This window comes from Martes martes (assembly GCF_963455335.1).
Source record: "Martes martes genome assembly, chromosome: 16".
NCBI lineage: Eukaryota > Metazoa > Chordata > Mammalia > Carnivora > Mustelidae > Martes > Martes martes.
Window position 1 is genome coordinate 24,419,069 of NC_137904.1, and position 24,495 is coordinate 24,443,563.

Sequence of the window (24,495 nt, forward strand, 5' to 3'; positions counted from 1 at the left end):
TTTCTGCTCTCTTTGGGCATTAGATAGCTATACAAAGAATTTTAGTTATTTTGAGGATTTCTGCTATGAATGTTCTTGAATGTGTCTTTTGATGACCATCTAGGTGTTTTTCTGTAAAGTACACACTTCACAGTGGAATTGCTAGGTAATAGTGTTTGCAGATACACATATAGGATATATAAACTGAGACAACAACTGCTTGAAAAGACTGGTTTTTCACAAAAAGACTGTGGTTTCACAAAGATTTTCAAAAGACAATATTTTTAAATCAACTGCTATAGCAGTTCTGTAAATGATAAAATGTCATCCAGCCATTAAAAGCATTCCTTTAGGAGCGCCTGGGTGGCTCAGTGGGTTGAAACCTTTGCCTTCGGCTCAGGTCGTGATCCCGGGGTCCTGGGATCGAGTCCCATGTCGGGCTCTCTGCTCGGCAGGGAGCCTGCCTCCCCCCCCCCCCACCCGCCTGCCTCTCTGCCTACTTGTGATCTCTGTCAAACAAATAAATAAAATCTTAAAAAAAAAAAAAAAAGCATTCCTTTAACTGAAACTAATATGACAGCTTCTGTTAACTAACTGGAATTAAATAAAAACTTGAAACAAAAAAAAAAAAGCTTTCCTTTTAAAGAGTATGTGCCAATGGATTCACTAACAGAGATCTGTTAGTGCTTTCTTATTCCTACCTGAACAGTTTGTCTATTGTGATTGTCATATTGGAGCCCTTTAAAGACCAAGAGCAGAGAGTAAAATATTGCATATACTTTTACTAATTCAGTTAGGTAAAAAACAATATTTTGAAGTACTTAACTATTCAGTAAAATTAGACATTAATATGAGGCCTGGGCAGAGATAAGCTGAAAACATTATATTACTATAACATAACATAGTCCACTAATAACTGAATTCACTGTGCCAGAAAATGGAACATTATCAAGGGAAATGTAAAAATATACCAGTGGAACACACCCAAAAAGCAAGAAGTTTGTAGTTCATTTGAACCCCATTAAGAAGTATATAAATAAATAGCAGAATTCAAACTAGAGAAGAACACTAACCTAATTCTTTATCTACTGCTGAAGTCAAGACACACAAGATCCACTCAGACGCAGGAAGAATGCCATTACCAAAATGTTTCTATTTCAGCTTAAGTTGAACTTAGTTAGCCTTTTTTAATATATAATGTGACACAGTTCAAGAACATTTAGCTGTAATTTGAAAACAGTAATCACTACTATGTTCCCAGAGGTAAGAAGAGAATAAGTATTATGCTTCTTTTGGAGGAAATCTAATCAAGAGTGACAGAAAGTGCTGAATAAAGTGAGGCTGAGTAATAAATACGACCCTGTGAGAGAGAAGTCTTCAAACCTACTTTGAAAACAACAGTTAATAAAACATATGTTGATAATAGTACATTAAAGGCTGTGAATTCACCACACCTAAGCAATAAGAATATATGAAATGAATTTTGACTACCATGTAAAAAATTCCTCTTGACCTGTGTAAATTTTCAAGGCAGCCTTCAGTGACTCTCATTTGAATCTGTCTGTAAACCAACATACTAAGGAATAGAGAAATTTCTCTGCTTCATTTTTCAGTCCTTCGGAAAGATTGAATCATATCTTGAACTGTATCCCACAGAGTGTTTCCTTTCTTGCAAACATTATCCAACTTAACGTCTATTAGAGCATTACTTACTGAACTGATGTTTATGAACTGCACTAAGATGTAAGGGGGATGCTAAATTAGGAAGATGTTGTTGGAGAAAAGATGTAGGTTCTGCATGTGAATTCATCTGAACTAGCTGCTCTTCACACCCAGATTCTTCATCAAAACCAGCCATGTTTTTTCTGATTTTGCACTGATCTAGGAGCTGCTGTAACTGACATCAACTGCATCAGTGTATCATCAACAATATGCCCATCCTGGTGGCAGTGATGGTGGTGGTGGTGATACCAGGACCAATACACTGTAGGCAGTTAATGGATTCATTCCCAGTAGTGTCCCCCAGAAAGTTGCCAGTGCGTGTGATACAAGATTCTTGACATGCTTGTACTAGATGAGCAGTGTTTATTCCCCTGAAATATGCTCTGGGTCTGGAGAGTATGAACAAGCATCTAGCATTTGTATTTGATTATCTGCTGATGGCATTGATTCAGTGTTGAAAACCAGGTTCCTTCCTATTCTTTTGCTTGTCCCCTTTTTTTTTTTTCTGATGGGCCTTGGGAATCCCATAAGCAAATGCCTGCTTGATTTTCTAACTTTCTCTTCTGAAGTTCTATACCTTTAGGAGGATGATGACCATTATTGTCATCTTCATCTTCATTAAGGGCTTTAATATTGCAGTTGTCGTCATCGTCGTCGTCTTTTTTTTTTTTTTTTGGAGTGCTAGTAAAGCAAAGTTTAATATAGTACAAAGCTCCCGAAGAGGGAGGGGACCTGAGACAGTTGCCCTTTGCAGTATCTTCTGACCGTACCTCACCGCTAGGGCTCCCAGCTGACCGGCTGGTGTGGCTAGAGTTCACCTCATTGCTGGATCCATCGTTGTGCCCACTACTGCTACCAAGAGCACTGCTTTCATCTTTACCACCGCTGGCAGTTTCACCAGAACTTTCCTGCAGGGATTCCTCTGGATCTGAAAGTCACCGTTGCACATGTTTGAGTCTGTTAATAAGTTGTTCGTCCATTTCATTGTCACTGCCTCAACTTTGCTGGGTGTCACTGTTACCAGTACTTTAAGGACCAGCTGCAGATGACTAAGGTGATGGAGCTGCTCTTCTGAGCTCTTCTTCCTCTTATTTAATTCAGTATTTAATAAAGATGCAGAAGAACTCTGTTTAGATAGCTGAGCCTTGGCTGCTATGGCATTATCCCATAATGCCTTTTTAAAATAATGCTTTAATTAACATTGATGCCAAGTACCGTGTTTGTTCAGTGTGAACACTTGGCTTAGGAGTTGAAACTTGATTAAAGAGATGTCTAAGTGGTACCAGATCCAAATTCTTAACAAGTAAAGGAAAGAAGTCCCAGCTATACTGATTACAGTGTTTCAGCACTGCTGCAACCCGCATGCAGTCAATATACCGAGTACTCAGTTGCCCTTCTGCAGCTAAAAAAATTGAGGATTGCTTGGCACTGTTTAATAATCTCAGTATGTAAATTTGGTCCAAACATATGCTCTACCACACTGGAGCTTATAAGCCAGCCTGCAAGTTCTTTTGCAGGGGATATTTCTGTGCCCGATACCGATGGCTCCTTGTTGCACAAGTCATTGAAGGTGTGAAGTTGATCGTTACCTGACTTCACCAGCCAGCCTCACAAAGTAGGTGACACAAAATACTGAAATGCAAGATCTAGGCTTTCTTTGTTAAAGTGGAGTGTTGTATCCAGCGGTTCTTTCACTGTGCTCCGCAGTAAGTCACCACGTTGCAGGCTGCGTTCTGTCCTTACTTTTGTTCAGAGAACCTGTGTAAATATGCATAATTTCGATCCTGAAAAGGTTAATGTGCAGCACAACAGAAGGAAGAGTAGCTGTATTCTGATATTGGCTACAACTGTAATAAATGCATGTGCCATAAGAAATGGTGGTTTCAGGAGTTCTGTATTCAAAGCAGTCCTTCATGAGAGAAAGGCTTCCCCCCCCAAAACCAAACATACGTAAGGAAGCAAATATAGCAGTACTTCTACATCATTTATATTACAGAACACCCTTAATATGTTGCTTTCTTGGGTCGATATGTCCTCGGTAATAGGCTGAGTATTAGCTTGTAAGCAATGTATAAGGAGAATTGAATTTGAAAAATCTGCCACACATAGCAAGGGTTTTTCTTTCTCACTTGTGCTCTGTAAACTAACGGGATCAGAATTCTTTGAAGAGTCCTTCTCAGTCAGATTATTGCAGAGTTTGATTTTTTTCTATTTCTTGTCTTTCTGTACTTCCTTCATTACAGCCTCTTTCTGTTCAGTGGTTCTTTTGCTTGATTATTCTCCTCTTGCCACACAGAATCTGTGTGAATAATAGATCAGTATTTGCAAAGCTAGTCCCAGAGCTCTTGAACTTGGGCCATCACTAATAAGTGTACACACTACTTGGTTGAAAATTTCCAAGTGCTTGTAATTCCTTGAAGCAGCTTAGACATTGCATCTCTGTCCAGGAATTGATCTAAGCAAATAATTGGAGTGTATGGTCCTTTCTGAGCGGCAGTCCATAGCCACCTTCTGTGCCTGACATTGCGTGTGTGTCCATCACTACCTCCTTTCTGTAAGGCTCGTCTGGCCTCGGGCACTAAGATACCTTGATGTGACTAGAAATGGTGGAGATTTGGGTCTTTTAAATGTAAAAAATGTTCTTTGTCATGGAAGAAATGTTGGATAAAAAGTAATTTTGTCAAGTCTCTCAACCAATTGAAGTTGAATTCATGCTTTCCATAAAAATTTTGTGTTTAGGCTGCTGAAAGCCTTCACAAGACCATTGTTAAGAGGCGAATGTCTCATGTGAGTGGAGGAGGTTCCATAGATTTGTCAGACACGGACTCCCTACAGGAATGGATCAACATGACTGGCTTCCTTTGTGCCCTTGGGGGAGTGTGCCTGCAGCAGAAAAGCAATTCTGGCCTGGCAACCTATAGCCCACCCATGGGCCCAGTCAGTGAACGCAAGGGTTCCATGATTTCAGTGATGTCTTCAGAGGGAAATGCTGATACACCTGTCAGCAAATTTATGGATCGACTCTTATCCTTAATGGTGTGTAACCATGAGAAAGTGGGACTTCAGATACGGACCAATGTTAAGGATCTGGTGGGTCTTGAATTGAATCCTGCTCTTTATCCAATGCTGTTTAACAAACTGAAGAATACCATCAGCAAGTTTTTTGACTCCCAAGGACAGGTAAAGTGTTCTCTGCTTTATTTTCCCCCCTTTCCTATAAATAGAGTGACTTGTTTGATAATGAAACCTTTATCTTTTTGATTATTTAATTCGATACTGGCATGAACATCACTCACAGTTTTTTAAAAACAGGCAAAAAATTGCAGAAAAAAGAATCATCTAATGTAGGGATCAGTTTTGGTTTTTGGGAACTCTAGTGTGTAGGTGTGCCAGGGCTTATGAATGTCTTGGGTGTGGGTATGAGTGTTCCGTTATGTCTGTGTGCCTATTTGAATACATGCCTGTGGGTGCATTTCTCTGTGTGTATGACTTCTGGGTCAGGGCAGTTTCATCTCTCTGTGGTCTGTCTTCTGTGCCTTGATGCCAAATGTATTTTGTTCTTTATATAGGTTTTATTGACTGATACCAATACTCAATTTGTGGAGCAAACCATAGCTATAATGAAGAACTTACTAGATAACCATACTGAAGGCAGCTCGGAACATCTGGGGCAAGCTAGCATTGAAACAATGATGTTAAATCTAGTCAGGTAAGGATTCTACTGCAATGTAGCAGAAACACATCGGTATTAGTAGTTATTAGAGAATAATTTGCCATTCTTTATTGCAACCAAATTGGACATACATGTACTCATATAAAATTAAAATACTGCAGTTTTTGTAGTTATGCTTAATCATTTTACTTAGAGAGTAAAGCATTTAGAAAACCTTCTCTTTTGTTTATATTTGATATTTTTTCCCCCAAATGTTTCTGTGTCTAAATAGATATGTTCGTGTGCTTGGGAATATGGTCCATGCAATTCAAATAAAAACGAAACTGTGTCAGTTAGTCGAGGTAATGATGGCAAGGAGAGATGACCTCTCATTTTGTCAAGAGATGAAATTTAGGTGAGTTCTCAAAAGAGCAAAGTGGGGTCTTGTAAATTCTATAGTAAATGAAGTACACAAAAATAGTAGGCACTCAATTATCATGGGACAGGGGGGGATGGAAAAATAGCGTTTTACGTTTTTATTTTTCTCTTCCTGTATTTTCAAGTTTCCCAGAGCTTCATGCCCATGGCAGTGCTCCCTTTTTCTAAATTATACTTGAGCTAAGAATTTGATTCTGTTTCCAGTCTGGTACCCTGGCTAAGGGAACCAGAATCAGTGGAACCAGTGTCAGTTGCCTGTTAGTGCCCTTCTGACTGTTAGGGTTGAAGTAGCGGTATCTCTTTTATGAAACTGTCATATCACCTGAGTGATTTGGCAAAGTATTCACACTATTAAAAAAATTTGTATTACTGAAGGTGTATGTGTGACTTAAAAAAATTGTTGCTGTTTTCCTTTTCCCTGGCATTCTGTAGGAATAAAATGGTAGAATACCTGACAGACTGGGTTATGGGAACATCAAACCAAGCAGCAGATGATGATGTAAAATGTCTTACAAGGTAAAAACAACAACAAACGCAAAAGAGAGAATGACTTTTAATTAAGTATTAGCAGGTCTGTTTGGGGGTGTTGATACTTCATAGCTATTATAATACGTGTTTTTGGGGTATCTTGCTTTTGCATTTGAACTATACATACTAATCTTTACCTCCTATTTTTAACTGAAAGACTTTCAGTAAAGTCAGTTTACTTGGAAAGTTAGTGTTGTTTATTTAAGAAGGATAGTCTGGTTGTTGGAGAATAAAATGTATAACGCCTTCGATTGTTTTTATTTTATAATTTGATAAAGGTAATATTTAAGAAACTTGATTGGCTCAATTCTTTCTAAAAAGTAATTCCCTGCATTTGCTCTAATGGTAAATACTTATTGCCACGTATCAGAAAATAATCATTCACATATATTTCTTTCATGGGGCTTGGTTTTATGAAAGATACTATCACCTTCTCCCTCCCTTGAATGGTTTTTGCATTCTGGGTGTGCATGTTATCTCAAATTATTTAGGTTATCCTAATAAATAGTTAAATAGATTGTTCCTGAATTCCTGAAGTTCTCTTAGGAAGGTGTTTATTTGACAGAAAGGTGAAGTGGAAGAACCTGCAAGATTTATGTGGTCCCTAAATTTTCTTTCTTCAGAGACTTGGACCAGGCGAGCATGGAAGCAGTAGTTTCACTCCTGGCTGGTCTTCCGCTGCAGCCGGAGGAAGGAGATGGTGTGGAATTGATGGAAGCCAAATCGCAGTTATTTCTTAAGTAAATTTCAGTCCCCAAAAAAGGCAAAGCAAAAAAACAAAGCCCACACACAACAAAACAAAATCTAACCAAAGTGGCAGATGATTATATTTAGAAAATGGACCTCATTATTTTGGTATTATGGCCATCGGCAGCTGCCTATAAAATACAGGCACGCCCTATGATAGGACTGGGTTAACAAAACAACTGTGTTTTGTGTTTTTAAAGAAATAATCCAAGCAGTGAATTATTGGCAATAAAACCCAGATCACCTCATTAAGTCATTTAAAATAACGTTCTCTAAACTATTTGGACCACTTGTTTTATACGGTAAACACTAAAAGTGATGCATTGACCAGGAAAGATTGCATCTGTTTTGTGCCCATGTTATGAAATATGTACTGGCTTCGTCAGGATAAAATCATATTAAGCACAGCACACTTCATAATGAGTCACACTGGATGATTACGCCAGGACTAGAGAGAAACAGATACCCGAGACCACTCACGGGATACACATATCATGATTCCAGAATATCTGATTAGTCTTCTGTTTGAAGTGGCCTTCAGTGTGTTAAGAGTCAGTCTTTATATTTCTCAGGTATTTCACATTGTTCATGAACCTTTTGAATGACTGCAGTGAAGTTGAAGATGAAAATGCACAAACAGGTGGCAGGAAACGTGGCATGTCTCGGAGGCTGGCATCACTGAGGCACTGTACAGTCCTTGCGATGTCAAACTTACTCAACGCTAATGTGGACAGCGGCCTCATGCACTCCATAGGTGAGATAAAATGAAGGCTTCATGTAGAAACTGAAAACCTAGAGAACTGGCATGTAAGACAAGCAAAATTACTTCAGCAGGCCATGTTAGTAAATTCGCATCTATTTGTCCATATCAGGTTTAGGTTACCACAAAGATCTTCAGACAAGAGCTACATTTATGGAAGTTCTGACAAAAATCCTCCAGCAAGGCACAGAATTTGACACCCTTGCAGAAACGGTGCTGGCTGACCGGTTTGAGAGGCTGGTGGAGTTGGTCACGATGATGGGAGACCAGGGAGAGCTCCCAATAGCCATGGCGCTGGCCAATGTGGTTCCGTGTTCTCAGTGGGTGAGTTCGATGAGGAAGTGCAGAACCAGGACCTGCCACATAGCAGATGCTTCTGAATTTATTCATTCCAGGAATGCTTACTGCATGAATTGCTAAAACTTTAGAGCTGAAAGAAACTTCAGAGATTATTCGAGTGGTTTTCAGCTGTTGGGAAAGTAGCTGGAGCCTCAGTAGTAATCTTACCTGAACTATGAGGATCCTTCCTGCAAATCCTGTAGTCTTTCCGTTTTTGTTGTTTCTCTGCTGAGCCCATTGTGTACTGAATTTCCCTGACCAGATGAGCAGAGAATTGAGGTCCTGTGGTCACCAAAGTCTTAACTCCTGCTTGTTGATTTCCTAAGAAAATGATCTGGGCATATCAAACTAAACTCTTTGCCACTGTGTTCTATTTCTGCTCTCTTTGATTTTGTCATAATTCAAACTGAATCCTGGATTTTTTTTTCTTCTCCTGGTGAAGCCTAGGCCTCTTTTACTTTTAACCAGTTAATCCTCAGAATTAACAGCTGCTGAGGCGCATGGTGGCCCATTCAGAAGAGTGTGCAACTCTTGATCTCAGGGTTGTGAGTTTGAGACCCACGCTGGGTATAGATATTGCTTAAGGAAATAAATTGATTTTAGAAAAAGAATTAACAGCTGCTGTAGGCATGAAGAAATAGTCATCTATCATAGACAAATATGCACAGATAAATACTAGGGGAAAAATTGATTAGTCATCATTGAACTGGGTTTAGTAGGTGGTTGATAGCTTTGGATTTACCTTTCAGTCTCCTGCTGAAGAAAAAATGAAATTATTCACACTAACACAATTTTGTTTCGTTCTCAGGATGAACTAGCTCGAGTTCTAGTGACTCTATTTGATTCTCGGCATTTACTCTACCAACTGCTCTGGAACATGTTTTCTAAGGAAGTAGAATTGGCAGATTCCATGCAGACTCTTTTCCGAGGAAACAGCTTAGCCAGTAAAATAATGACCTTCTGTTTCAAGGTTTGTATCCATTTATCTTTTTTTTGTGCCAAGGTATGCCAAATTGATAATGTGCAGAACGTACAGAACAGAATGTCTTTAATGCAAGACATTTGGAGAAGGCATAATAAATTCCTACTTTTATATTTCTTTAGGTATATGGTGCTACCTACCTACAAAAACTCCTGGATCCGTTATTACGAATTGTGATTACATCCTCTGATTGGCAGCATGTTAGCTTTGAAGTGGATCCTACCAGGTATGTCATCCTCCCATCTATAACTTGACTCCACTTTTCTATTACCTTACCGTACATGAGAACAGGCCTTCACAATTTCTCCCCTTGATTCTTAAAATTAGCCTTTAATTATAAAAATTACACACAAATACATTTTTCTTAAAAAATTTATAGGTATCTTTGATAACCACCTCTGGAGATATAGCTCTGTTACTAGTTTAGTCTGTTCTTTGCCCTTTTTCAGTGCATTTGCATATACATATACATAAATCTAGTTGTAGAGACTATACGTACAATGTGAGTAATATAAATGGAAACCTTGTATACATGGTTTTGCAACTTTTATTACTTAAATTCAATTTAATTAACATATAGTATATTATTAGATTCAGAGGAAAATTTAATGATTCATCAGTTGTATACAACACTCAGTGCTCATTACATCACGTACCCTCCTTTATACCATCAGCCAGTTTCTCCATCTCTCCCCCACCTCCCCTCCAGCAGCCCTCAGTTTATTTCCTGTAGTTAATAATCTCTTATGATTTGCCTCCCTCTCTGTTTTCGTCTTATTTTACTTTTCCTTCCCTTCCCCTATGTTCATCTGTTTTGTTTCTTAAATTCTGCATGAGTGAAATTATATGGTGTTTGTCTTTCTCTGACTGACTTATTTTGGTTAGCATAGTACTGCAATTCTAGCCATATCGCTGCAGATGGCAAGATTTCATTCTTTTTGATGGCTGAATAATATTCCTGTGTGTGTGTGTTTGTACACACCACATCTTCTGTATCCATTCATCTGTCATTGACATCTGGGCTCTTCCCCTATTTTGGCAGTTGAGGACTTCACTGCTGTAAACATTGGGGTGCATGTGCCCCTTCGAACCACGATGTTTGTAGCCTTTGAAGAAATACCTGGTTTTGCAACTTAATTTTAACTTAGCTCTCTATATTGTAGATCTTTCTATGTCAGTATGGAAAGATTACTCTCATTCTTTTTACCTGCTATATAATATTTCATAGTTTGGCTGTATCATTATCTTTTTAGTCAGTACTGAATTGATCTTATTGACTTTGTTTTTAAAATCAGGTTTTAAAAATTACTGAATTATAATTGATACACAATGTTATGTTAGTTTCAGGTATACAGTATTTTGGTTTGACAATTGTGTATATTGACAGTCAACCATCTGTCACCTTGCAACGTTGTTATAACATCAACTATATCCCCTATGCTGTACTTTTCAATTTCATCTCTTTGACTTACTTATTTTATAATTGGAAGTTTGTACCACTTAATCCCCTTCACCTATATCACGCATCCCATCAGCCCCCTCTCCTCTGGCAACTACCAGTTTGTTCTCTGTATTTAAAAGTGTGGTTTTTTGTTTGTTTATTTATTTTGTTTTTTAAGATTTATTTATTTGAGAGAGAGAGAGAGAGCAAGCGCACGACCAGGAGGGGAAAAGGGGAGGGAGAGGGAATCTGACGCAGACTCTGTGGGCTGAGCGCAAGCCTGACACTGGGCTCAATCTCATGACCCTGAGATCACAACCTGAGCCAAAACCAAGAGTCAATCCTTAACCGACTGCACCACCCTGGTGCTCCTGTTTTGTTTTTTGGATTCCACATATAAGTGAAGTCCCACAGTATTTGCCTTTCTCTGACTTATCTCACTTAGCATAGTAACTTCTAGGTCCATCCATGTTGTTGCAAATGGCAAGATTTCATTCTTTTTTAATGGCTGAGTAATATTCCTGCACGTGTGTGTGTGTGTGTGTGTGTGTGTGTGTGTGTGTAACACATCTTCTTTATCTGTTCGTCTTTCAATGGGCACTTCAGTGACTTCTGTTGAGTTGGCTGTTATAAACAGTGCTGCAGTAAACATAGGGGTGCGTGCATCTTTTCAATTAGTGTTTTCATTTTCTTTGGGTAAATACAAAGTAATGGAATTACTGTGTCATACGGTATTTCTACTTGTAATTTTTTTTTAAGATTTTTTTTTTAAGATTTTATTTATTTATTTGACAGAGAGATCACAAGTAGGCAGAGAGGCAGGCAGAGAGAGAAAGAGGAGGAAGCAGACTCCTTGCTTAGCAGAGAGCCCAATGCGGGGCTCGATCCCAGGACCCTGGGATCATGACCTGAGCTGAAGACAGAGGCTTTAACCCACTGAGCCACCCAGGCGCCCCTTTTTTAAAGATTTTATTTAGTTATTTGACAGACAGCAAGAGAGGGAACACAAGCGGGGGGAGTGGGAGAGGGAGAAGCAGGCTTCCTGCTCAGCAGGGAGCCCGATGCAGGGCTCAATCCCAGGACCCTAAGGTCATGACCTGAGCTAACGGCAGACTCTTAACCAACTAAGCCACCCAGGCACTCCTCCCCTCCTTCCCCCCGCCTTCCATTTTTTTAATCAGATTATTTGGGTATTTTGGTACTGAGTTGTGTGAGTTTCTTATATATTTTGGATATTAATCCTTTACCAGTTATATATGATTTGCAGATTATCTTCTCCCATTCAGTATTGTTATTTCAGTATTGCTATTTCATTTTATTGATGGTTTCTTTGCTGTGCAAAAGCTTTTTATTTTGGTGTTGTCCCGATAATTTATTTTTGCTTTTGTTTCCCTTGCCTGCGGAGACATATCCATAAATACGTTGGTAAGACCGATATCCAAGAGATCACTGCCTGTGTTTTCTTTTAGGACTTTTATGGTTTTAGGTCTCATATTTAGGTGTTTAAGCTATTTGGAGTTTGTTTTTACATATGCTATAAGAAAGTGCTCCAGTTTCATTCTCTTCTTGCACGTAGCTGTCCAGTTGCTCAATAACATTTATTCAGAAGACTGTGTTTTCTTCATTGTGTATTCTTGCCTGTTTTGTCACAGATTAATTGACAGTACAGGCATAGGTTTATTTCTGGGCTCTTTTTTCTGTTCCATTGATCTATGTGACTGTTATTGTGCCAGTATCATACTGTTTTGATTCTGTAGTTTTGTTGCATCTGGGATTGTGATGATACCTCTAGCCTTTTCTTCTCTCTTGAGATTGCTTTGTCTCTTTGAAGTCCTTTGTGGTTCTAGTGCTCACTTCAGCAGCACATATACTAAAGTCCTTTGTGGTTCTATACAAATTTTAGATTTATTCCGTTTGGTAAAAAACACTTGATATTTTGACAGGAATTGCCTTGAATCTGTAGATTGCTTTGGGTAGTATACACATTTTAATCCATGAACATGGTGTGTCTTTCTTTAGTTTGTGTTGTCCTCAGTTTCTTTCTTCAGTGTCTTAAAATTTTAAGAACGACCTTATAGAGGTCTTTCACCACTTTGGTTAAGTATTTTCATGGGTATTTTATTCATTTTGGTACAATTGTAAATGGTGATCCCATTGACTTTTGCTGTAACTCACCCATTATTGCCCAAACATTGTTTTTTTCATTTTTCAGGTCATTTGTATAGGAATTTTTATGAAACCTGAATTTTTTTGTTGCTCCCTTTCTTAGAACATCTATTGTTCCCTGTTGACTACAAGATAAAGTACAGAGTTATCTAACTATAATTCTTTATTACCTATCATTCTTTCATGTGTTCTTTGTACATTAGGTCCAGTAAAATATGCACATGTTGTATATTTTTAAAGTGGTTTGACAGATGGTTCGTTGGGGTTGGAGATGCCTAATAAATAATATTCCTCTTCCCTGCACTAGTTCAAAACTAAGTGTGGAAGGAGGAGGGCTGGGAGGGAAGCTCTCAGGAATCAGCTGTCACCTTTCTTTCTTCCTCCTCTCTTTCTTTCTTAAGATTTTATTTATTTTTTTGAGATAGCGAGAGAAAACATGAGCGGGGTTGGGGGGGTGTGGGGGGTAGGAAGAGTAGAGGGAAAGAGAGAGAGGAGAAAAACAGGCTCTCCACTGAGCAGGGAGCCCGACTCGGGGCTCGATACCAGGATTCTGGGATCATGACCTGAGCTGAGGGTAGACGCTTAACCATCTAAGCCCCCCAGGTGCCCCTCACCTTTATATCTGATAACAGTTTTTAGAGTATGTGGCTTTTGATCCTGTGGACAAATAGACTTGCTAATACATCACCTTGAATTAGACTCATCTACCCTATCCCTTGCACAGCTGGATAACTACGGACTTGCCTCACAGAGAAGCTTTTTACCAAAGAAGTGGAGAGCAAGCCAGAATACATTTTTTTTGTAGGCAGACATACCCAGAGTGGAGAAGATGGCACTAAGCTGAGTATATACTATATTTCTGAGAATATAAGGGAGTAAGAATTCTTATACACAGTTCTCAGTATTGCCCTTTTACCGTTTTTTTTTTTTTTTAAATTCAAATCAAGATCCCAGCAAAGTTCAGCATTGCATTTGGCTGAAAGTCTCTTTTAAAGAGTACTTTTATTTGTTTATTGTAAATGGATTTTACCTTCTCTCTCTCTCTTTTTTGTAGGTTAGAACAGTCAGAGAGCCTTGAGGAAAATCAACGGAACCTTCTTCAGATGACTGAAAAGTTCTTCCATGCTATCATCAGTTCCTCCTCAGAATTCCCCCCTCAGCTTCGAAGTGTGTGCCACTGTCTATACCAGGTATGCTTCAGTGCATAAGTGCTTAAGGCTAGAGAGTACCGTTATTAATCTAAAGTCGAAGTAAAAAGAATGCTTTACTAAAGAGGGATTTAGCGGCTGAAGGTGGGTGGTTGAAAATACTGAGTCGATGTGGATGACTAATACATTAAGAATTGTCAGAATTGGCTTTGAAAAAACTTAAATATTGCTTAGGAGACAGTTTGGAGTATTTTAAGGGGGGACTAAAAATAATTTTCCTTGCATTGGGAGCAAGTTTAAAATGCACAGAATCTGTTGGTTTTAATAGACATGGTTGAAATGAGCTATATTATGGAATTTTTTGGTTATCCTTTGTCTAAATTACTCACAGGGTTTTTCACATGTGAGTCAGGTCTACTTCTTGCTTTTTATATGGTTGAGATGTTTGATCTATAATTTTGATGTCTTCTTAAAGATATAATATGTTCTTGTCAGGTTTTCCTAGAACAAACTAATCTGTTTATTTTATACTTACAAAATATATTGCATCATCATTCAGATTAAATTATTACACTCTTTAACACTAGCACTGCAAGTAATGCTTCTGAGTTCAGATGTCCACAGTCATCCCCTACATATTGAGGATATTAGGTCTGTGTTCTTTTTATGGCTTTCTCTGTGTTTCTGAATTGTATATGTAGTTTCAGGGATGATTTAATCATTCCAGGGGAGATTAGTACAGATCTATATTAACCTGTTTAAATTGTGATTCTGGAAGAAACATTAGTGGTCTGGAGTTTGGGACGGGTGGGTACAGGGGAAAGAATTTATGCATTTACCAAATCCCTTGCCTTTGTGTCTTTTTCTTTGCAGAGTCATCCCCAGCCCTTTGTTTTTTAGCACAGGGCTTCAGTTGCTTAGAGACATTAGCAAGATCAGTGAAATCACCATTTTAAAAAGCTGTTTCAGGCCGCTCTGTGTGAATTATTCCCCCATTGCTATTTATAAAGATGTTTCTGCTGTATCTATTAAAAACAAAACAAAAACAAGCTCACAACCAGAAAACAGTTAACAAAATGGCAATAGTAAGTCCTTTCCCGTCAATAATTACTTTAAGCGTAAGTGGATTACATTTTCCCAATTGAATGACATAGAGTGGCTGAATGGATAAAAAAACAAGATCCAACAATATGCTGCCTACAAGAGATTCCTATTTGCCCTAAAGACACACATAGACTGAGAGTGAAAGGATGGAAAAAGTCATTTCAAGCAAATGGTAACCCAAAAACAAAACAAAACAAAAAAGGCAGGGGTGGCTATACTCATTTCAGACCAGATAAATGTTAAACTAAAAACAGTAAAAAGAGACAAAGAAGGTCATTATGTAATGATAAAAAGGGGTTAATACATCCAGAAGATATAATAGTTTATAAGTATTTATGTGCCCAACATTGGAGCACCTAAATATAAAGCAAAAACTAACAGACCTAAAAGGAGAAATGAATAATAATACATTTAATACAATTAAATCCCCAGTTGGCTGGGGATTTAATATCCCACTCTCAACAATGGATAGATCATCCAGACAGAGAATAAGGAAACAGCAGATTTGAACAACATTTATGGGCCAAATGGACCTAATAGACATACATCAAACATTCTAACAACAGCGGAATATACATTCTTTTCAAGCATACATGGAACACTTTCTAGGATAGACCGTATGTTAAGCCACACAACAAGTCTTAGCAGATTCAAGATTGAAATTATACCAAGTATCTTCTCTGACCACAATGTCATGAAGCTAGAACTCAGTTACATGACAAAAACTGGAAAATAGGTGAATGCATGGAAATTAAATACTACACTGAACAATTAATGGATCAAGGAAGAACTTAAAGGAGGAATAAAAAAGTTTCTTGAGATAAGTGAAAATGGGAACACAATATACCAGAACATGTGGGATGCAGTAAAAAGCAGTCAAAGAGGGAAGTTCATCCCAATAAACACCTCTGTTAAGAATCAGGAAAGATCCCTTAAATAAGCAACTTCACTCTCTGCCTTAAGGAATTGGAGAAAGAACAAACTGAGTTCAAAGTTAGCAGAAGAAAGGAAATAATAAATATAAGAGCAGAAATAAATAGTAATAACTACATAACAACAGTAGAAAAGAATAACCAAACTAAGAGTTGGTTCTTTGAAAAGATAAAATTGACAAACCTTCAGCTAGACTAACCAAGGAAAAGAGAGGAAGGACTGAAATTAATAAAATCAGAAATGAAAAAGGAGATACCACAACTGATACCAAAGAAATTGATATGATTCTAAGAGGCTACTGTGAACAACTGTATGTCAACAAACTGGACAGCCTAGAAGAAATGGAAAAATTCTTAGAAACATACAACTCACCAATATTGAGGAAGAAGTAGAAACTCTGAATAGACCAATTACTATAAAATTCTCCCAACAAAGAAAAGCCCAGGATCAGCTGGTTTCACTGGTGATTTTACCAAACATTTACAGAAGAATGAACACCAATCCTTTTCAAACTCTTAGAAAAAGCTGAAGAGGAGTGAACACTTTAAGTTTATTTTATGAAGCCAGCATTACCCTGATACCAAAACCAGAAAAGGACACTGCTAGAAAAGAAAACTACAGTCCATTTGATATCACTGATGAGTATAGCTGCAAAAATTCTCAATAAATTACTAACAAATTGAATTCAGCAGCATATTAAAATGATGATACAGTGGTCAAGTGGGATTTATCCTTGGATGCAAAGGCAGTTGAATATATGCAATTCAATTAATGTGATACATCACATTAATACAATGAAAGAAAAGAATCATCCAGTCATCTCAATAAGTGCAGAAAAAGTGTTTGACAGAATTTAACATCCATTCATGATAAAAACTCTTTAATAAGTTAGGCATAGAAGGAATGTATGTCAACATAATAAAGGCCATAAATGACAACCACACAACTAATGTACTCAGTGGTGAAAGGTTGAAAGCGTTCCCTCAAGTTGAGGAACAAAACAAGGGTGTCTACTCTTATTGCTCCTATTCAGCATGATACTGAAAGTGCTACCTAGAGCAATCAGGTAAGAAAAATAAAAAGTATCAGAATTGGAAAGGAAAAGGTAAAATTGTCTCTACTTGCAGATGACATAATTTTGTATATAGGAAATACCAACGACAACCAAAAAACAGAGCTAATCAGTGAACTTAGTAAAGTTACAGTATACATAATTAACATACAAAACCCAGTAGTATTTCTGTACGCTAACAATGAAATTTATTTAAAAAAACCGATCCCATTTACAGTAGCATCAAAACAATAGGAATAAATGTGAGGAGGTGAAAGATCTCTGTGCTGGGAACTATGACATTGATGAAAAAAATTGAAGATACAGATAAATGGGAAAGATATCCTGTGTTCATGGATTGGAAGGATTAATTGTTTAAATATGAACGCTTTTACCAAAAGCCATCTGTAGATTCAGTGCAATCGCTATCAAGTCTCCAATGGCATTTTTGACAGAAATAGAAAAAAATACTCCTAAAATTTGTATGGCACCACAAAAGACCCCAAATAGCCAAAGCAGTCCTGAGTGAAAAGAAAGAAAGAGGCACCACACTTCTGATTTAAAGCTATAGTCATCAGAACAGTATGTATTGGCATAAAAACAGACAGATTGGCCAGTGGAACAGAATCGAGCCCAGAAGTAAAGCCAAGCATATATAGTTCAACTAATATTTGACAAGCGAGCCAAGAATACTCAATGGAAAAAAGACAGTCTTTTCAATAAATGGAGCTGGGATCACTGAATATTCATATGTGAAAGAATGAAACTGGAGCCATTTTACATCCTCACACAGATTAACTCAAAATGGATTAAAGATTTAAATGTAAGACTTGGAACCGAAACCATGAAACTACTAGAAGAAAACATAGGAATAAAGCTTCTTGTCATGGGTCTTGGTAGTGATTTTTTGGAGGTGACACCTACAGCACAACAAACTCAAAAATAAACCAGTGGGGCTACATTAAACTAGAAAGCTTCTGCACAGCAAGCCCACCGTTAACACAGTGAAAAGACAACCTATGGAGTGGGGAAGTGTTCAATACCAAAAAAAAAAAACCCCACAAAAACCCACCTCAACTTAGAAAGTGGACACTTGCCAATAGACCTTTTTCTGAAGAAGTTAGATGAAAGGCCAAGAGATAGATGGAAAGATGCTCAGCATCACTAGTCATTAGGGAAATGCAACTTAGAAACCACAGTGAGGTAGCACCTCATACCTGAGTTAGAATGGCCATCATCCAGAAAACTAGAGATAACAAATGCTGACATGCATAGAGAAAAATGGAACCCTTGTGCATTTTGTTGCGGTTGTAAGTTGGTATAGCTAATATGGAAAACAGTATGGAAAAATCCTCAAAAAATTAAAAATAGAACTACCATATCATTCAGCAGTTCCAGTTCTGAGGACATACTGAAATGAAAATAGTAACTCGAAAAGATATTTGCATCCCCGTGTTCATAGCCGCATTACTTAGAATAGCCAAGACATGGAAACAACCCAAGTGTCCATCAACAGATGAATGAATCAAAAGAATTGTGGGTGTATGCACAATGGAATATTAATCAGCCATACAAAATTTCTTACCATTAGTGATCATGTACATGGCCCTTGAAGGTATTATGCAAAGTGAAAAAAGTCAGCCATACAAAATGAGGAAATTTCTTACCATTTGTGATCATGTACATGGCCCTTGAAGGTATTATGCACAGTGAAAAAAGTCAGAGACATACTGTATGATTTCAATTATATGTGGAATCTTAAAAAGAAAAAAACAAAACTCATGGAAAAAGAGATCAGAGGTGAAGGTTGGAGGCAGAGGAAATTGGAGGAAGGTGGTCAAGTGGATTTCGGAAGTGGCAGTGGCTTTGACTTGACTTAAAAGGGAATAGCTACTGACTGCCTGGTTTACATGACTTAGTAGATTTTAGTAGAAATTCTTCGAGTGGTTGTCATCCTAAAGGAAAAAAAAAATTTTTTTGTATCATCAGCAGACTTGGAGTCCAGTTTGAGACCATGATTCTGAAAAGGTAAAAGGAACAAGGCTTGGCACTTTTTAAGTTCTTAGGAAAATACTTAATGGAGAAATAAAAATTTCCCATCCATTCCACCCAAGTAAACAAGATTCGTGCCGGGAAGGGAGGGAGGTAGTGAAAATAAATCAGAAAATGGAGTAAGGTGATCATTTGTGTCTTATTAAACTCTATGTGTTGTGCTTTTTAAAGCACTCCATAATAAAATATACTGTATTATAACAGACCTGAATTATCATATTAATATTTCACATAAAATTATTCTCTTTAAGAATATTATTTAAATATCGTGTTAGTGTGTTGTTTTGAAGTGTTGGAGAAGTTTATTGTTGGGAGTACTATGGAATGAAAGTGCTATATTTATAAATAAGGTTTTGTTTTTTAATAAGTGAATGATAACAGGGAATTTTACATTTATTAATTAAAAGAAAGAAAAAAAGCTTTTATCTCAAGTTATTCTTTCATTGAGTCTCCTACCAAAAGTAGTTTTTCCCCTTAGTTTGCTTTTTTATTCATCTTTCTTCTTCTGGCTTTCTTTTTGCCCTTTTGACTTTGGCAATAACATAATATGGTACCTTTGTACTTTTGTGTTCTGCTGGGAGGGGTAGTAGTTCCTTATTTTCTCGAGTAAATATGGCTCCTGCTTTGGGACTTACTTGGAAAATTTTGAAAGCTAAGTGAGGATATTGCTAGGTAATAAACTTCTCTGAGTGTTAGTTCCCTTTTCTTGAGCTTATATTTTTGACTCTTAAGCCTTTTTTGAATCATGCTTTAACCAGGTCTCTTATTTTGTATGTCCCCTTACTTAGTGGACTGGCTTAAGATTCTGTAGGGATAGCCAACTGTGAACATGTGTTAAATTTATAATTGAGACATTTTCTCATGTACTTATTTCTACTTTTCCTCCTTGTAGTTTTTGAAGACAGGTTTTCCATGCTATCCCAAAGTAGCGTTCCTGTGAAATCTTTTATAAGCCAAAGTGGCATAAAGGGAAGAAGCAATTACCGTTAATTTATATGGGACATTTTTTAGTATTCCCAGACCTCCAAAACAACCAACCAAATCATGCCAAATAACACAAATTACCTAAAATAACATTAACGTATAGTAAAAACAGAAATAATACGATAAATACCCAGTCTGTATAGAGTATAAGTAATTTATGTACTGTGTAGTTTCACTTTACCAGAATTGGGATGACAGCAAGCACACCAGAGGGCTGACAGGTGGTGATGGTGGTGTTTTAGGCTGGGGTGTTGGAGGTTGGGGTGGTGAGAGGTAGAGGAGTGTAGAGTATAGGAGGGAGAGGAAGAGTGTCATCTATTAACATCTCATCATTGTCTAAATCCATCAGTGCAAGCAGGTCTCTAATGTTTGTACCTTCTTCTATGTCTGCCTGCCTCGATGTCAAAGGCCGAGGTTCATCGTCTGCTGTGGCTACTGTGGCTGGTGCGGAAAGCTTGAAATACGACAGTATGCTCAACTGTTTAGCCTCTCAGATTTTTCTATGCTACAGTTATTTGTAGGCATTCAAGACATTCTGTAAACCTGCTCCTAAACCTACGTGCCCTTTCAAAATTAAAGCCATACTTTCCCGCAGTCACGGCAGCACTGTCCATTGCCACAAAAATCTCACATGCTTCATGTTCAGTTCCTGGATAAACTTCTAGGCCGTTCACTCTGGTGTTGAGTGTGGATTGGTGTTCTTTGCTCTTGCAATTGCATCACCTCTTCATCTGTCAGTTCTTGATCATGGGATGCCATGGGGTCTTCATCAGTTTCCACAAACCAAGCCTCCTTAGCCGAAGTCAGTATTGCTGTATTTATTGTTGTTGGTTTGAAGCATTTAAAATTGTTTCCTGCTTCAGGAGACCATCCTTTCAGCACCATTTCACATCCAGAACTTGTTAACTTATCAAGAGCACCTCCAAAGTTGGTGATTGCCAGTTTTATATTGTAGTCTTTCCAGATCCCTGGTGTACATGCTTTGGAATTGGCTTCTCTGTCAAATGCACTTACTGTGAGATGCATCACATTTTGCATATAGGAAGCCTTAATTGTGGCAAGTAGGCCTATGACCCATGGTTGTATCAAGAACATCATATTTGGCAGGAAGAACACACAGAAATGTTATTGCCATACTCAGTAATGCCAGGTGGATGAGCAGCACAGTTTTCAACAATCAAAAGACACCTATTACCAAGGTTATTTTCTCTACGGTATTTTCAACAAAAGGACTAATGTACTCACGTGCTTCAAAAAAAATCACTTGGATATTCCAACCGCTTGGATGTGAATGAAACACAAGAAGTAGTTTTATCAATGCCTTTGAGTGCCGTTGGGTTTTCTGGTGGTACGCTAGTAGAGGCCTAAGGATAGCATCACCAGTGGTGTTAATAGTGGGCATCAAACCTGTCCTTTGGTGCCTTGTGTCCCTTAGTCTGCTTTTTTTCTGTTGAAATAAATGTCTTGCTCAGCAATTTTTCCAATCATAAATTGAAGTTAAACACTTGCTTATATGATTGTTTTTGCTATGATTGTTTTTGCCAGTTCTGGGACTTTTTCAGTAGCTTTAGTATCAGCTGAAGCACTCTCTCCAGTACCCTTAGAGCTATGAAGCTACCCTTACCTCAAAACTGATCAAACCAGGGGGCGCCTGAGTGGCTCAGTGGGTTAAAGCCTCTGCCTTCGGCTCAGGTCATGATCCTAGGGTCCTGGGATCGAGTCCCGCATCGGGCTCTCTGCTCAACAGGGAGCCTGCTTCCTCCTCTCTCTCTGCCTGCCTCTCTGCCTACTTGTGATCTCTCTCTGTCAAATAAATATTAAAAAAAAACCTGATCAAACCACCCATGTGTACCTTTAAATTATACTTTTGCAGCACTTTGGTCATCATTGTCCAATACTTTCTGTTTCAGCTTACTAAAAAAAATTAATCTCTCCTGAAGTGTAAGATAACTTAATGGAACACCATGCTTTGCTCACCCATCAATCCACTCAAGCAGTAGACTTTCCATTGCATCCATTTCTGGATGCTGACTAGGAGACCACTTTCCTACTGGCAGAACCAGTTAGTAACCTCAGCAGCTTTCAAGATTCTTTCTCTCTGAGTCAGCGGTATGAAGGGTGGATGCAGGCAAGTTCAGTGTACACACAGTGTCTTTAATGTGCCACAATTGAAATGCTTAATTGCATTCAGCTTTATGCCAAGTGTAACACCCTTACAAACTCCTAGGCTTTCCTGATACCCTAGGACACATCTTGCTAACGGATAAAATAAATTGAGATAAAGCACAGATAAGTAAAATCCGTTATTTAATGGATAAGATAAATCAAGATAAAGCACGATACTCAAATACAAGTTCCAAGCTGTGGCAACTTGATGCTGAGATGCTGAGTGTAGCTCCTGGGGAAGGAACTTGGCAGCCACTTGCTGCTTGGGGTGTGTGCTGCCTCTATAATGGCTTGCTGCAAAATGAGCACTGATTGCAATAGTCACTTTTCGCTACTTTCCCTATAAAAGCAAAAGCCTCTTTGGGTTCCTTTCAGTTAGCAGAAATAGGTACTAAGTTAGGTCTTTTGTGAAAGCAAACTTTTGAAAAGCAGGAGATAGCTATGATGAGAAAACAGTTCCCAGAATGGATATCCTCTTAGTTATGGTGAGAGAATTCTGAGAAAGAGCTAAATATTATGATTCGAAGTAAATACCATCTTTTCTCAGTAAATCTGCTTCTCCAAACCAAAGTAGGTTACACTAATTTTTTAAGTCTGTAAGTGATAATTATATACCGTAATTGAAAAAAGTTGCATGAAACTGCATTTTAGTGATCTGTTTGATTACCAGTACTTTTGTATATAGTCTAAAGTTTGAACCAAAGACCCTTAAGGAAAGGACTGTGTCATCTTGTTTACTGCTATTTCTGATGCCTAGGATGGTATCTAGCATGTTGGATGCACAATAACTCCTTGGGTGGATGCGTGGGTGGATGGATGGATGGATGGATGAATGAACAAATAAATATCAAAGTAACTTTAAGGTTATGGTGTTGAATGCACTGAATTCCTAGAATGAAATTCCATGAATGGTGGATTTAACTTGACTTTAAAGATACTAAAAATTGTGCTTAGTCTACTCCAACCAGGAGTCTTAATTTTAAAAGTTAAAAGAACTCTGGCCTAGGGGTTGGCTGGGTGGCTCACTCGGTTAAGCATCCGATTCTTGGTCTTCGCTTGGGTCTTGATCTCAGGATGGTGAGTTGAAGCCCCATGTTTAAGCTCCACGCTGGGTGTGGAACCTAATTTAAAAATAATGTAAGTGTGAAAAAAAAATTAAAAAAAATAATGTATGTGTGTGTGTGTGTGTAGATATGGTATGATATGATATGAAAGAACTATTTGGCTTAGAAGGAACTCAGAGCTGTGGTGGTTTTTTGTTTTGTTTAGTTTTGTTTTCCTTTTTGGTGTTCTGTTTTTGATACATTCTGGTAGTCAAATATGTGAAAAATTTTAAGTGGACTTATAGTTTTACTCTATATTTTCTCTGCAGTTTCTTCACTTTAATATTAATTAATGCTTATTTCTAGTTGAGCTGGTAACATTCTTCTTCCAAATGTTGCAGAACTTTTAACCTCCTCTGATTAGAACTTTTTCAGAAAGTAGCCTGCAAACAGAAAAAATATGTGAAAGTTTAAGAGACTCCTTCTTAGAGATTTTTAATTCATAATCTCTAAAGTGAATTTAACCATTATATTTAGCCATTTAATGTTTATTTTTAAAATCAGTAGGTCTAAATTAAATGCCAGCTACTGAAAAAAGAACTTTAAGTCAATTGAAGGATACACAGAGAAGTATTTATGGAGAAAAAATTATGTAGACACATAGAAGTGTTTTGAGTGTGTGATCTACTTGTAATGAACATCTTATATGAAATTTATCAAAAGCTAGTAATTAAATGTAGATCTTAAATATCCTCAAATTTACTTGGGGAGAACTTTTCTGTGACTTATAGCCAGAAATAGTAGATATGATTGTCTCAACATTTCTTGCTGTTTATTTAGTGCTTTGGCTTAAAAATGTAATAAAAATTAAAATCCAGAAATAAAATTCATCCCTCAAAATCGATTTCTAATTTTTTGTTGATTCCATTTGTGTTACATTTGATCATGTAATTTTATGTACAAGCCAACATTGTTTTTGTTGCTGTATGTAGTTGGTGCTGTGACTTGTTTGTGCTCATCTCTGTTCTGTAGGCAACTTGCCACTCCCTACTGAATAAAGCTACAGTAAAAGAAAAAAAGGAAAACAAAAAATCAGTAAGTTTGGAGAACTTTTTATTAGCTGTTTCTTTCAAAGCAAAACAAAAATCTTTTGCTGTTTGTTGAGAACATCTTCACTTCAGCCTATTTGACCTTCACTGTAAAATCATTCTACTAATTCTGGCACAAAATAGCTTTCATTTCAATTAACCCTGGAATTAA

General features: G+C 37.6%; 1 protein-coding gene across 1 annotated transcript in view; it reads left to right on the forward strand.

The window, feature by feature from the left end:
• Positions 1–24,495, forward strand: part of NF1 (neurofibromin 1) — a 261,002-nt gene that overhangs the window by 115,977 nt on the left and 120,530 nt on the right. Inside the window, exons 21-31 of the mRNA XM_080825306.1 lie at positions 4,441–4,881; positions 5,271–5,410; positions 5,646–5,768; positions 6,224–6,307; positions 6,943–7,059; positions 7,639–7,820; positions 7,939–8,150; positions 8,974–9,135; positions 9,270–9,373; positions 13,809–13,944; positions 24,268–24,330. Of these exons, the coding sequence (XP_080681432.1) occupies positions 4,441–4,881; positions 5,271–5,410; positions 5,646–5,768; positions 6,224–6,307; positions 6,943–7,059; positions 7,639–7,820; positions 7,939–8,150; positions 8,974–9,135; positions 9,270–9,373; positions 13,809–13,944; positions 24,268–24,330 (1,764 nt within the window). The remainder of the gene's footprint in view (positions 1–4,440; positions 4,882–5,270; positions 5,411–5,645; positions 5,769–6,223; positions 6,308–6,942; positions 7,060–7,638; positions 7,821–7,938; positions 8,151–8,973; positions 9,136–9,269; positions 9,374–13,808; positions 13,945–24,267; positions 24,331–24,495) is intronic.